The 13,408-nt window shown below is 39.3% G+C and overlaps 1 protein-coding gene across 3 annotated transcripts in view; it reads right to left on the bottom strand.

Moving 5' to 3' along the window:
- LOC133564667 (cGMP-dependent 3',5'-cyclic phosphodiesterase) overlaps window positions 1-13,408 on the bottom strand; it is a 495,045-nt gene that overhangs the window by 8,870 nt on the left and 472,767 nt on the right. For all 3 annotated transcript variants that reach the window (XM_061919132.1, XM_061919134.1, XM_061919133.1), the window contains exons 26-30: window positions 13,305-13,379; window positions 13,116-13,215; window positions 9,351-9,463; window positions 7,318-7,356; window positions 7,112-7,218 (exon numbers count right to left, since the gene is read on the bottom strand). In XM_061919132.1, coding sequence (XP_061775116.1) covers window positions 7,112-7,218; window positions 7,318-7,356; window positions 9,351-9,463; window positions 13,116-13,215; window positions 13,305-13,379 — 434 coding nt within the window. The remainder of the gene's footprint in view (window positions 1-7,111; window positions 7,219-7,317; window positions 7,357-9,350; window positions 9,464-13,115; window positions 13,216-13,304; window positions 13,380-13,408) is intronic.

Genomic DNA, 13,408 nt, shown 5'->3' with positions numbered 1-13,408 from the left:
CAAGATGACCACTGTAACTTTGGTGCCGTGACACTGATGAGAGAGAGGTGTTAGGGGGGTAAGCATACCGGATGCTAGAACCTTGGGGCTGTGCGATAGTACGTTGTGTAAACCTCACTTTCCAATGCCTTAAGAGTTGTGTAAGCCCTAAACTGTGCAAGATGATCACTGAAACTTTGGTGCCGTGACACTGATGAGAGTGAGGTTTAGGGGGGTGAGTGTACTGGATGCTAGAACCTGTGGTTGTGGGATTGGACATTGTGTAAACCTCACTTTCCAATGCCTTAAGTGTTGTGTGAGCCCTAAACTGTGCAGAATGACCACTGAAACGTTGGTGCCGTGACACTGATAAGAGTGAAGTTTTAGGTTAGTGTAGTGGATGCTAGAATCTGTGGATGTGGGATTGTACGTTGTGTAAACCCCACTTTCCAATACCTTAAGAGTTGTGTGAGCCCTAAACTGTGCAGAATGACCACTGAAACGTTGGTGCCGTGACACTGATGAGAGTGAAGTTTTAGGTAAGTGTACTGGATGCTAGAACCTGTGGATGTGGGATTGTACGTTGTGTAAACCTCACTTTCCAATGCCTTAAGAGTTGTGTGAGTCCTAAACTGTGCAGAATGACCACTGAAACGTTGGTGCCGTGACACTGATAAGAGTGAAGTTTTAGGTTAGTGTACCGAATGCTAGAATCTGTGGATGTGGGATTGTATGTTGTGTAAACCTCACTTTCCAATGCCTTAAGAGTTGTCTGAGCCCTAAACTGTGCAAGATGACCACTGAAACTTTGGTGCCGTGACACTGATGAGAGTGAGGTTTAGGGGGGTGAGTGTACTGGATGCTAGAACCTGTGGTTGTGGGATTGTACATTGTGTAAACCTCACTTTCCAATGCCTTAAGAGTTGTGTGAGCCCTAAACTACGCAGAATGACCACTGAAACGTTGGTGCCGTGACACTGATAAGAGTGAAGTTTTAGGTTAGTGTAGTGGATGCTAGAATCTGTGGATGTGGGATTGTACGTTGTGTAAACCTCACTTTCCAATACCTTAAGAGTTGTGTGAGCCCTAAACTGTGCAGGATCACCACTGAAACTTTGGTGCCGTCACACTGATGAGAGTGAGGTTTTAGGGCAGTGAGTCTATCGGATGCTAGAACATGTGGCTGTGCGATAGTACGTTGTGTAAACCTCACGTTCCTATGATGTGTAAACTTCACTTGCCGACTGCTATGTGGACGGTGAATTAAAATATTTCAGCTCATTGGCTAGCACTGCTTGAATAACTCTTAACCAGTGGAGGTTTGTGATCCTTGGTTTGAGCCTGGATTGTGCAGGATGACCACTGAAACGTTGGTGCCTTGGTTTTAGGGGGGGGGGGGAATCTACCGGATGCTAGAACGCGTGATACTACGTTGCGTAAACCTCACTTTCCAATGCCTTAAGAGTTGTGCTAGACACTGAGTTAATGGCTTTCAGCTCATTGGCTAGCACTGCTTGAATAATAATAATGATAACTCTCAATCAATGGAGATTTGTGAACCTTGGTTTGAGCCTGGACTGTGCAGGATGACCACTGAAACATTGGTGCCGTGACCCGGATGAGGGTGAGGTTTTAGAGGATTGAGTGTGGTTTGAATGTTGAAGAGTTAGAATGTCCAGGAAAAACGGAATTTGGTTTGGAACTTGGGAAAGTGCTAGTTTGAATGTCCAGGATGAATTGAATGTGTTAATGTTGGAATGGTTTGAATAGGTTGAAAAATGTGGGAATTGTGGAAGTTTGAAAATTGGACAATTCATTTTGAATGGGGAAAATGAAGGGGGAAAAAAAGGAATTATGGGAATCCTGGAACCTTTTTCGAATTGTCGAAGTGGAGCACACAATACCCAAACAGGCTGAATATTTAGTGGAACAGTTTGAATCAGATGAAACATGTGTGAGTTGTGGAACTTTGAAGAATGTTCCATTGATTTCAATAGGAATTTCCCCAAAATTTGGAATTTGTTTTGAAAATGGTAAAAAACTTGAATGGTCTGAATGAGGTGAAATGTTTGGTGTAGGAATTTTTTAAATGGGTTGAGAAATGTTGAAGTGGTAACATGTATTGAGAAATGGTATTCCAAAATTCCTGGAATTTCGGGAAAACCAGGAATTTTTCCAGTTCAAAAAACAACATAGTTTTTGTCCTGATGAAGACGAATGTTCTGATGGTGGAACGGTTGAAATGCATTGAAAAATGTGGAAGGAGTAGTCGCCAAGGTAGAAATAGGGCTTTGGAAAAGCAGGAATTCTGGAAAATCTTGGAAGTTATTTGAATTTGGAAAAATGATCATTTGAATTTCCAGAATGGTGGAATGTGTTGGTTGAAAAATGCGGAAAATGGTGAAAGTCTGAAAAATGGCCAATTCATTTTGAATTGGAAAAATGTCCCGGAAAACCTGGAAATCTGGGAATTATTCCAATTAAAAGAACAACTCTGTTTTTTTGTCCTGATTGAGAGGAATGTTTGGACCGTGGAACGTTTGAAATGCGTTAAAAAATGTGGACGCAGTAGTCGCCAGAAAAAAAGGGGGAAATAGGGCTTTGGAAAAGCAGGAATTCTGGAAAATCCTGGAATTTTTTAGAACTTTGAAAAATGATAGTTTGAATTTCCAGAATGGTGGAATGTGTCAGTTAAAAAAGAAGAAATTGTGAAAGTCTGAAAAAGGGCCAATTCATTTTGAATGGGAAAAATGTCCCGGAAAACCTGGAAATCTGGGAATTTTTCCAATTAAAAAAACAACTCTGTTTTTTTGTCCTGATTGAGAGGAATGTTTGGACCGTGGAACGTTTGAAATGCGTTAAAAAATGTGGATGCAGTAGTCGCCAGAAAAAAAGGGGGAAATAGGGGTTTGGAAAAGCAGGAATTCTGGAAAATCCTGGAATTTTTTAGAACTTTGAAAAATGATAGTCTGAATTTCCAGAATGGTTGAATGTGTCGGTTGAAAAATGCGGAAATTGTGAAAGTCTGAAAAATGGCCAATTCATTTTGAATGGGAAAAATGTCCCGAAAAACGTGGAATTCTGGAAATTTTTCCAATTAAAAAAACAACTTAGTTTTTTGTCCTGATTAAGAGGAATGTTTTGACAGTGGAACGGTTGAAAAATGTAGAAGCAGTAGTCACTAGGAAAAAAGGTTAAAATAGGGCTTTGTAAAAGCAGGAAATCCTGGACTTTTTTGTAACTTGGAAAAATGATAGTTTGAATTTCCAGAATAGTGGAATGTGTTGAAGGTAGAATGATTGGTTGAAAAAAATGTGGAAATGGTGAATGTTTGAAAAATGGACAATTAATTTTGAATGGAAAAAATTTCCCGGAAAACATGGAATTCTGGGAAATCTGGAAATTTTGGGAATTTCTCAAGGGAAAACCCGCGATTCCCGAATAGGCTGAACAGTTTGAAGTTGGATTGGTTTGAATCGGGGGAAAAATATGGAAGGTACACCGCGCCAAAATCTGGAGAAGAGGAAGAAGTAGAAGTTGAAGAAGTTTAATAAATAAATTAATTTTGGTGTAGAAAACTAAATTATGTTCATAGGGCACAGATTACGGTATTGAGAGATGTTCTTAATATTTAGTTTAATGACGTAACTAGCACATTATAAACTGTATATTTGTGCAGCCCTTTGAGACACTAGTGATTTAGGGCTATATAAATGAACATTGATTGATTGATTGATAAGAGCAAAACTGTGTCAAATGGAGTTATCTTACAGTGTTATTCATGTTGTCGCCACTGGAGGGCAGCATCACAAGCTTAAATGGATCAACACATAGCAGAAGCACACAGGTGGATGTGTTGGCAGATGGTGGCTTAATAACCTATCAGGCACAATCTGAGCTGCATAAAAAGCTCTCCATTTGCATGAATGAACCCCCTAAACAACGCCAGCCCAATGAATTCACCTCCTCTGCCAAGCCTTGAGGTAACCATCTGGATATTTGGGAATAAACGCTGCATGGCGTTCACATTTTACTCCGCAGGCCGCCGTTGTTTGACACTTAATTACTATGCTCAACTATTTCTTTAGCTAATCGCACAATCGCCAGTAATTTTCTTTCCCTTCGTCACTGAATAAGCTATAATGACGCCTATTGTTTATTCCTCTCGCTTCCTGTTAGAAAATTATAATATTTAACATCATCTTTTTCTGGTAAAATTTAATCACATTGATGAAAATTGGGGAAAATTCATAATTTTCTCTGCTTTCTACTGCAAACGTAAACACGTAACAATTTTTTGGGCCATTTTCACCCCTGGTAAATACATTGTTTAAGTGCAAAATGAATTATATTTAAACTCTCTTGAACACTTGAAAAATAAAGTACATTAAAAAAATTATGTGAGCGAGTCTTTACCATGAAATATAACCATTCGAATCAGTGGTTGTCAAACTTTTTTTTTTCCACAAAGTACCACAAAAAACACTAACGTGACCAATATTAAAATGCAGTAGCGTAGTAAGAGACCAAGTATTCATTAAAAACAAGGCAAACGTTTTATTTAGCAAGTATTTTTATATTTTTTGCCCACTAACATTACACACAGTTTGAACAGTTAACAGTGTTGAAATATTTAAACAAGTAATTATTTGCCGTACCACTAGGTGGTGCTTGTGTACCACCAGCAATTATGTTCCTCTTCATCTCAACTACACTTTAAGGATATATTCTTAAAAAAAAAAAAAAGAAAAGTTAGCACAAAAACAACACTTCAGTCCACTCTATGAAAATTGTGGAATATTTCAGAAGTCACATAGTCCACAGGAAGTTGCATCCCCCCATCCTCTGCAGGAATCTGGGCGTTGCAATCTCAGCACACTCCTGTTACTTAAATGATCTTTTGATGTTGTCGTTTTTTTTTTTTAATGTTGACTCACTGCTATGTGCTCAGTGTCAATGTGTGACGTTCATATGATGTCAATATTCTGTGTTTTATCGTTCATAGTTAATATTATAAATCCCACGTTCGTTATTTTCATTTACATTCTGGGTGTCTTATTCAGTAAAAAAAATGTAAATTCCATTCCGTTTTTTTAAGGCGGTCTGTCAGAACTTTTTTAGCATTCATACATGGTGAGGTTTTGTATTAGTCTTCCTAAAAATAGCCCCCAGACACAATTTTTTTCTCAAAATTTTGTGTCTGCTAATTCTATGCTAAACACTGTTACTTTTTGTCCTGTTTGTCATTACATATAACTTTGTACAAAAATGAAATAAAGTTGCCTGAAGTGGGCTAATACAGTGTTTCTTAAACATAATGGGCCGCTAACAATATTTGTTTCTCAGCTGTGGGCAGCGGTACTGAGTTGTAATATTTCTCGCCAGCCGATGTCAACCCAAGTGGGTTTTACTTTTTTTTTTTTTATGTTTATTAATGTTAAAAAAAGTTAAAGATATAGTACCAATGATTGTACACACACTAGGTGTGGTGGAATCATCCTCTGCATTTGACCCATTACCCTTGATCACATATGGTTGTTAAAGTTAAGGATTTGGGGGATTTCTGATCGTTTGTGAGGGCACCAAAGGCACTTCTTTGTGTATGCATGCGCATGTTGTCGTTTTGTCTCTTTAATGGCGAGATAGATCCGTTTGCTTGTTCAAAGTATGCAAACCTTCACTAAATGTCAGAAGAATTGTATCTAAGTTATCACAAATCTTTGTGTTTCAATGAGAGGACAAAGGCTGTCTTTTATCCTACCAAGAAGAAGGCTTGTAGAACTCTACTGTGTAGGATGGGAAGCAACATGAAGGTGTTCTGTTTCTTTGGTGTATTGTAATCCATAGAAAGCTTTTGTCTTGACCCGAGAACTACAAAGCGGAGAGGAAGCAGGGCCAGATTCCCTTCCAGGCGACCTTTTCTTTGAACTGTTTTACGACCTTTTATTTGAACTGTACTGTAACCAAAGGCGATGGCTGTTTATGATCCCCCCTCCCTTAGAAACAGCAGTTGCCGTGTAATCAGGGAAAGTCCAAACAAAAGAGGAGGCGTACAGTCTTTTGTCAGAGCGTGGTGAAACTGTACAAGGGTACAAGTGTGTGTGTTTCTCCTCATTGAGCCAAATTTAATTCTGTCTCTGTTTAATTCCTTGCTTCCTGTGTTGTTTAATAGATGTCATCAGTGTTTGAACCTGACATTGTTAATGTTAAAAATGTTAAAGTTATAGTACCAATGATTATCATACACACTAGGTGTGGTGGAATTATCCTCTGCATTGGACCCATCACCCTTGATCACATATAGTTGTTAAAGTTAAGGATTTGGGGGATTTCTGATCGTTTGTGAGGGCAGCAAAGGGACTTCTTTGTGTGTGCGCACACATGTTGTCGTTTTGTCTCTTTAATGGCGAGTTAGATCCGTTTGCTTGTTCAAAGTATGCAAACCTTCACTAAATGTCAGAAGAATTGTATCTAAGTTATCACAAATCTTTGTGTTTCAATGAGAGAGGACAAAGGCTGTCTTTTATCCTACCAAAAAGAAGGCTTGTAGAACTCCACTGTGTAGGATGGGAAGCAACATGAAGGTGTTCTGTTTCTTTGGTGTATTGTAATCCACAGAAAGCTTTTGTCTTGACCCGAGAACTACAAAGCGGAGAGGAAGCAGGACCAGATTCCCCTCCAGGCGACCTTTTCTTTGAACTGTTTTACGACCTTTTATTTGAACTGTACTGTAACCAAAGGCGATGTCTGTTTATGACCCCCTGCCTTTAGAAACAGCAGTTGCCATGTAATCAGGGAAAGTCCAAATAAAAGAGGAGGCGTACAATCTTTTGTCAGAGCGTGTTGAGACACTACAAGGATACAGTGTCTACGCGTTTCTCCTCATTGAGCCAAATTTAATTCTGTCTTTGTTTAATTCCTTGCTTCATGTCTTGTTTAATAGATGTCCTCAGTGTTTGAACCTGACACTAAAATACGGACTTTTGTCGAGGCTGGAAGCCATTATTCATATTTACATTGTTTCTTATGGAGACATTTGATACAAACTCTACCCTATTTTTGCATGTATTTGTCTGTTGTTGACATACAACTAGTGCGATATTTGGAAATTAAAACACATGAGGTTACGTACTTGTAAATGGGCATGGCGATGTGCTCCATGAAGCTGATCTGCAGTTCCGGGATGTAGGCTTTTTCTCGGTCCATCATCTCGCTGGGTCTGTTGCCCATGGCTTTTTCCTGCATGTGCGACAGGAACATGACTGAGAACTGCCAGGTCGTCAATACTTGCTCAATATTTAAATAGTATTTTGTGATATTGAACAAATAAACACGTACCAGGTCTCCTTGAGAGAAGAACTCTTTGTAGATAAGCTCCTGTAGAAAACATGAAGAGCAACATGACTTATTGTTCATTCATGTGAGATTCATGGTGTCATCAGTGATTCTTCCACTTTGGTACGTGGGCTCCATCTAGTGGCACGCCAAAAAAATCACATGGTTTTATTGTCCTGTTCAAACTGTGTAATGTTACACTCTTTTCTCGAATTCCACGGCCATGCACCTAACACTCATACATTTTGTATGTGAAACATGCTAACTGTTAGCATGTGTACGTTAGCATGCTAATTAAAGTGCTAGCTTTTTGAGCTAATTTTGCAGCTGTTTACCCGACAGTCATATAACTTGGTATGTAACACTTGTTAATTGATAACCTCACTAACAACTTTAACGACGCCCTGCGCGAAACCATTGATAGTATAGCACCACTGCAGTTAAAAAAAGGCTCCAAAAAGGCGTACGCCATGGTTTACTGAAGAAACTAGAGCTCAGAAATTATTATGTAGAAAGCTGGAACGCAAATGGCGCACGAATAAACTTTAGGTGCACCATCAAGCATGGAGTGATAGTTTAATAACTTATGCTTACCTTAGCTAAAGCTAAATATTACTCAAATCTCATCCGCCTTAATAAAAACGATCCAAAAATTTTGTTTAGTACATTAGCATCGCTAACCCAACAAGGGACTCCTTCCAGTAGCTCCACCCACTCGGCAGATGACTTTATGAATTTCTTTAATAAGAAAATTAAACTTATTAGAAGGGAGATTAAAGACAATGCGTCCCAGCTACAACTAGGCTGTATTAACACAGCATTTTAAACGACATTTTCGGCTACATACCTCAGAGTAATATATTTAGGTACTAGACACATGTTACAGTTAGGATTTTAGCATGCTAATTTTAGCTAATTTAACAGGTGTTGAGCAGACTATATTTAGGTATTTCACTTATGCTAACAGTAATTTGCTTATTTTTTCAGGCTAATTTAATAGGCATACACCGCAGTCACATTTTGGTACTTGATGCATGCTCACGTTAGCATGGTAGCATTTTAAACAACATTTTTGGCTACATACCACAGAGTAATATATTTTGGTACTTGACACATGTTACAGTTAGCATTTTAGCATGCTAACATTAGCTAATTTAACAGGTATTTAGCAGCATATATTTTGGTATTTCACTTATGCTAACTGTAATTAGCTCATTTTTTAGGCTAATTTCATAGGCATACACTTCAGTCACATTTTGGTACTTGATGCATGCTCACGTTAGCATGGTAGCTTTTAATCAACATTTTCAGCTACACACCTAAGAGTAATATATTTTGGTACTTGACACATGTCACAGTTAGCATTTTAGCATTGTAATATTAGCTAATTTAACAGTTTATTTAGCAGCCTATATTTTGGAATTTCACTTAGGCTATCTGTAATTAGCTTCTTTTTAAAGCTATTCTTATAGGCATACACCTGAGTCACATTTTGGTACTTGATGCATGCTCACGTTATCATGGCAGCATTTCGAACGACATTTTCAGCTACGCACCTCAGCGTAATACATTTTGGTACTTGATGCATGTTGTAGTTAGCTCTTTAGCATGCTAACATTAGCTAATTTAACAGGTATTTAGCAGCCTATATTTTGGCATTTCACTTATGCTAACTGTAAAAATGCTATTGTTAGCATGTTAGCATTGCTCTGCTAGCATGCAAGCCTTTGTAGCTCATTTTGCTCATACTTTGTTACTTAAATGCTATTTGGCCGGCATGCTAACTGTTAGCATTTCAATTCGGATTTGGCTCTTTAGTAGTCAAACAACATTTATACTAAGATTGCATTTTCTTTGTAAAAAAAAAAAATATATATTGTACTGGTTTTGAAGGTGAAATCTACCAAAATGGCCCCCTTATCCTATGATTTGTCAGTCCGGGGTCCTGGTCTTGGTTATTTATGCAAATTATGCGCATGTATGTACACTGGGAGCAGCACAATATACTGTATCATAATCTCAAGCTGAGAACTGACCGCAATCTTGCGAGTGGTCTTCCAGCCCTTGGTTTGGTCCGACAGGTCACATGATGTCATCAGCAGGCACAGCAGCATGGAGCGGTGGGTTCCGCTTTTTGGGTTGTATCCGTCTGAAGCACACGCGGACGCACACAATCATAAGCGCGTGTGAAATACAAACTCCGTTTCCATATGAGTTGTGAAATTGTGCTAGATGTAAATATAAACGGAATACAATGATCTGCAAATAATTTTCAACCCATATTCAGTTGAATATGCTACAAAGACAACATATTTGATGTTCAAACTGATAAACTTTTTTTTTGTTGTTGCAAATAATCATTAACTTTAGAATTTGATGCCAGCAATACGTGACAAAAAGTTGGGAAAGGTGGCAATAAATACTGATAAAGTTGAGGAATGCTCATCAAACACTTATTATCACAGGTGTGCAGGCCAATTGGGAACAGGTGGGTGCCATGATTGGGTATAAAAACAGAGTCCCAAAAAATGCTCAGTCTTTCACAAGAAAGGATGGGGCGAGGTACACCCCTTTGTCCACAACTGCGTGAGCAAATAGTCAAACAGTTTAAGAACAACGTTTCTCAAAGTGCAATTGCAAGACATTGAGCGATTTCAACATCTATGGTCCATAATATCGTCAAAAAGTTCAGATAATCTGGAGAAATCACTCCACCTAAGTGGCATGGCCGGAAACCAACATTGAATGACCGTGACCTTTGATCCCTCACACGGCACTGTATCAAAAACCGACATCAATCTCTAAAGGATATCACCACATGGGCTAAGCAACACTTCAGAAAACCACTGTCACTAAATACAGTCCGTCGCTACATCTGTAAGGTAAAACTCTACTATGCAAAGCGAAAGCCATTTATCAACAACATCCAGAAACGCCGCCGGCTTCTCTGGGCCCAAGATCATCTAAGATGGACTGATAGAAAGTGGAAAGTGGAAAAGCGTTCTGTGGTCTGACGAGTCCACATTTCAATTTGTTTTTGGAAATATTCGAAATCGTGTCATCCAGACCAAAGGGGAAGAGAACCATCCAGACTGTTATCGACGCAAAGTTCTAAAGCCAGCATCTGTGATGGTATGGGGGTGCATTATTGCCCAAGGCATGGGTAACTTACACATCTGTGAAGGCACCATTAATGCTGAAAGGTACATACAGGTTTTGGAACAACAGATGCTGCTATCTAAGCGCCGTCTTTTTTATGGACGCCCCTGCTTATTTCAGCAAGACAATACCAAGCCACATTCAGCACGTGTTACAACAGCATGGCTTCGTAAAAAAAGTGCAGGTACTTTCCTGGCCCGCCTGCAGTCCAAACCTGTCTCCCATCAAAAATGTGTGGCGCATTATGAAGCGTAAAATACGACAGCGGAGACCCCAGACTGTTGAACGACTGAAGCTCTACATAAAACAAGAATGGGAAAGAATTCCACTTTCAAAGCTTCAACAATTAGTTTCCTCAGTTCCCAAATGTTTATTGAGTGCTGTTAAAAGAAAAGGTGATGTAACACAGTGGTGAACATGCCCTTTCCCAACTACTTTGGCACGTGTAGCAATGAAATTCTAAGTTTATTATTATTTGCAAAAAAAAAATAAAGTTTGTGAGTTTGATCATCAAATATATTGTCTTTTAAGTGCATTCAACTGAATATGGGGTGAAAATGATTTGCAAATCATTGTATTCCGTTTATATTTACATCTCACACAATTTCCCAACTCATATGGAAACGGGGTTTGTACAAGATTATAATTGGTGTGATTGCGTATTCCGCACACAGCGGGAAACGCTTTGAAGGAGCGCGCCGGATTAGCCAAAGGTGGCGTGCATTACAAGGAATGGGAAAAAGAAGCACGGGGAAATTGCACGACTTGCCTCCTGTCGTGATTGACAGACGCTGCGTCAAAATTTCCAGTGTCCTTGGACTGCTTGACCAGCTCCAAAATTGGCTCCACAGAGGAGACGTTGGGTCCGCATGATTATAATTGCTCGCATGCGCTTGTCACACGCCAGCGCTCAGGAGGAAAGAAGACAATTACTTTATGTAAAAACTACTAAAAGTTTTCACCTCTAAGTACAAACTTGTTACGAATAAGAGACTGCTTTCCACTTCATATTGCCTCCACGTCCCTGAGTGATAATTGTCACGTTCCGAGTGACAGGGTGCACTTTTGTTCCCGACTTCATTTTCTGTTTAGCACTCTTATTTTGTATTGCTGTATAGCTCGGTTGGTAGAGTGGCCGTGCCAGCAACTTGAGGGTTCCAGGTTCCATCCCCGCTTCTGCCAACCTAGTCACTGCCGTTGTGTCCTTGGGCAAGACACTTTACCCACCTTCTCCCAGTGCCACCCACACCGGTTTAATTGTAACTTAGATATTTCACTATGAAAAGCGCTTTGAGTCTCTAGAGAAACGCGCTACATAAATATAATTAACTTCACTATTTCATTTTCCTGTTTGACCTTTTACAAAAAACCCAAAGCCAAAGAAGTTGGCACGTTGTGTAATTTGTCAATAAAAACAGAATACAATGATTTGCATATCCTTTTTAACTTATAGTGAAGTGGATGATATTTATATAGCGCTTTTTCTCTAGTGACTCAAAGCGCTTTACACAGTGAAACCCAATATCTAAGTTACATTTAAACCAGTGTGGGTGGCACTGGGGAGAGGTGGGTAAAGTTCGTTGCCCACAGACACAACGGCAGTGACTAGGATGGCGGAAGCAGGGATCGAACCTGGAACCCTCAAGCTATACCGCCCCAAATATAATATTATATTCAATTGAATAGACTGCAAAGACAAGATATTTAATGTTCCAACTGAAAAACTTCATTTTATTTTTGCAAATAATCATTACCTTAGAATTTAATGGCAGCAACACTTTGCAAAAAAGTTGGCAGAGGGAAATTTTTACCACTGTGTTACATTCCTTTTAACAACACTCAGTAAACATTTGGGAACTGAGAGCACATTTTTTTAAGCTTTTCAGGTGGAATTCTTTCCCATTCTTGCTTAATGTACAGCTTAAGTTGTTGGTCTACGTTGTGGTATTTTAGGCTTCATAATGCGCCACACCTTTTCAATGGGAGACCGGTCTGGACTACAGGCAGGCCAGTCTAGAACCTGCACTCTTTTATTATTAAGCCACTCTGTTGTAACACGTGGTCTTGGCATTGTCTTGCTGAAATAAGCAGGGGCGTCCATGATAGCGTTGCTTGGATGGCAACATATCTTGCTCCAAAACCTGCATGTACCTTTCAGATATAATGGTGCCTTCACAGATGTGTAAGTTACCCATGCTTCGGGCACTAATACACCCCCATACCATCACAGATGCTGGCTTTTGAACTTTGCGCCTAGATCAATCCGGATGGTTCTTTTCCTCTTTGGTCGGGAGGACACGACGTCCACAGTTTCCAAAAACAATTTTAAATGTGGAGTCGTCCGACCACAGCACACATTTACACGTTGCATCAGTCCATCTTAGATGAGCTCAGGGCCCAGCCAAGCCGGCGGCATTTCTGAGTATTTGACTTTCCATAGTAGAGTTTTAACATGCACTTACAAATGTAGCGACCAACTATAGTTACTGCCAGTGGTTTTCTGAATCGTTCCTGAGCCCATGTGGTGATATTCTTTACACACTGATGTCGTTTTTTTGATGCATACATATATACATATATATATATATATATATATATATATATATATATGATATATATGATGTCTTAGGTTTATAACTCACCATCAGACATCTTTTGCAAGTCCTTGAAAATGCGCAGGTGGTGAGCCAGGTCTGTCGCCAGAATGATGTCCCTCATCAAATCTAGCATGCGCTGGTAATCCTAAAGGCAGCAGGATACGACAAAATAAGTTTAAAACAAGTGACAAGGACCAAGTATATGAATGTAAATATCTCATAAATATATGTAACCTTTCTGGAGAACTTCTCAAAAATGTTGCAGCCTTGAGTGTTCAAAATGGCGATGGCCTGAGCAAAATGATGTCTCTGAAATAGGCAAAGTATGGTTACAAACT

Source organism: Nerophis ophidion, linkage group LG13, assembly GCF_033978795.1.
Source record: "Nerophis ophidion isolate RoL-2023_Sa linkage group LG13, RoL_Noph_v1.0, whole genome shotgun sequence".
Lineage (NCBI taxonomy): Eukaryota > Metazoa > Chordata > Actinopteri > Syngnathiformes > Syngnathidae > Nerophis > Nerophis ophidion.
Note: the sequence above shows the minus strand (reverse complement) of the source record. Positions and strands in the feature narration are given on the sequence as shown.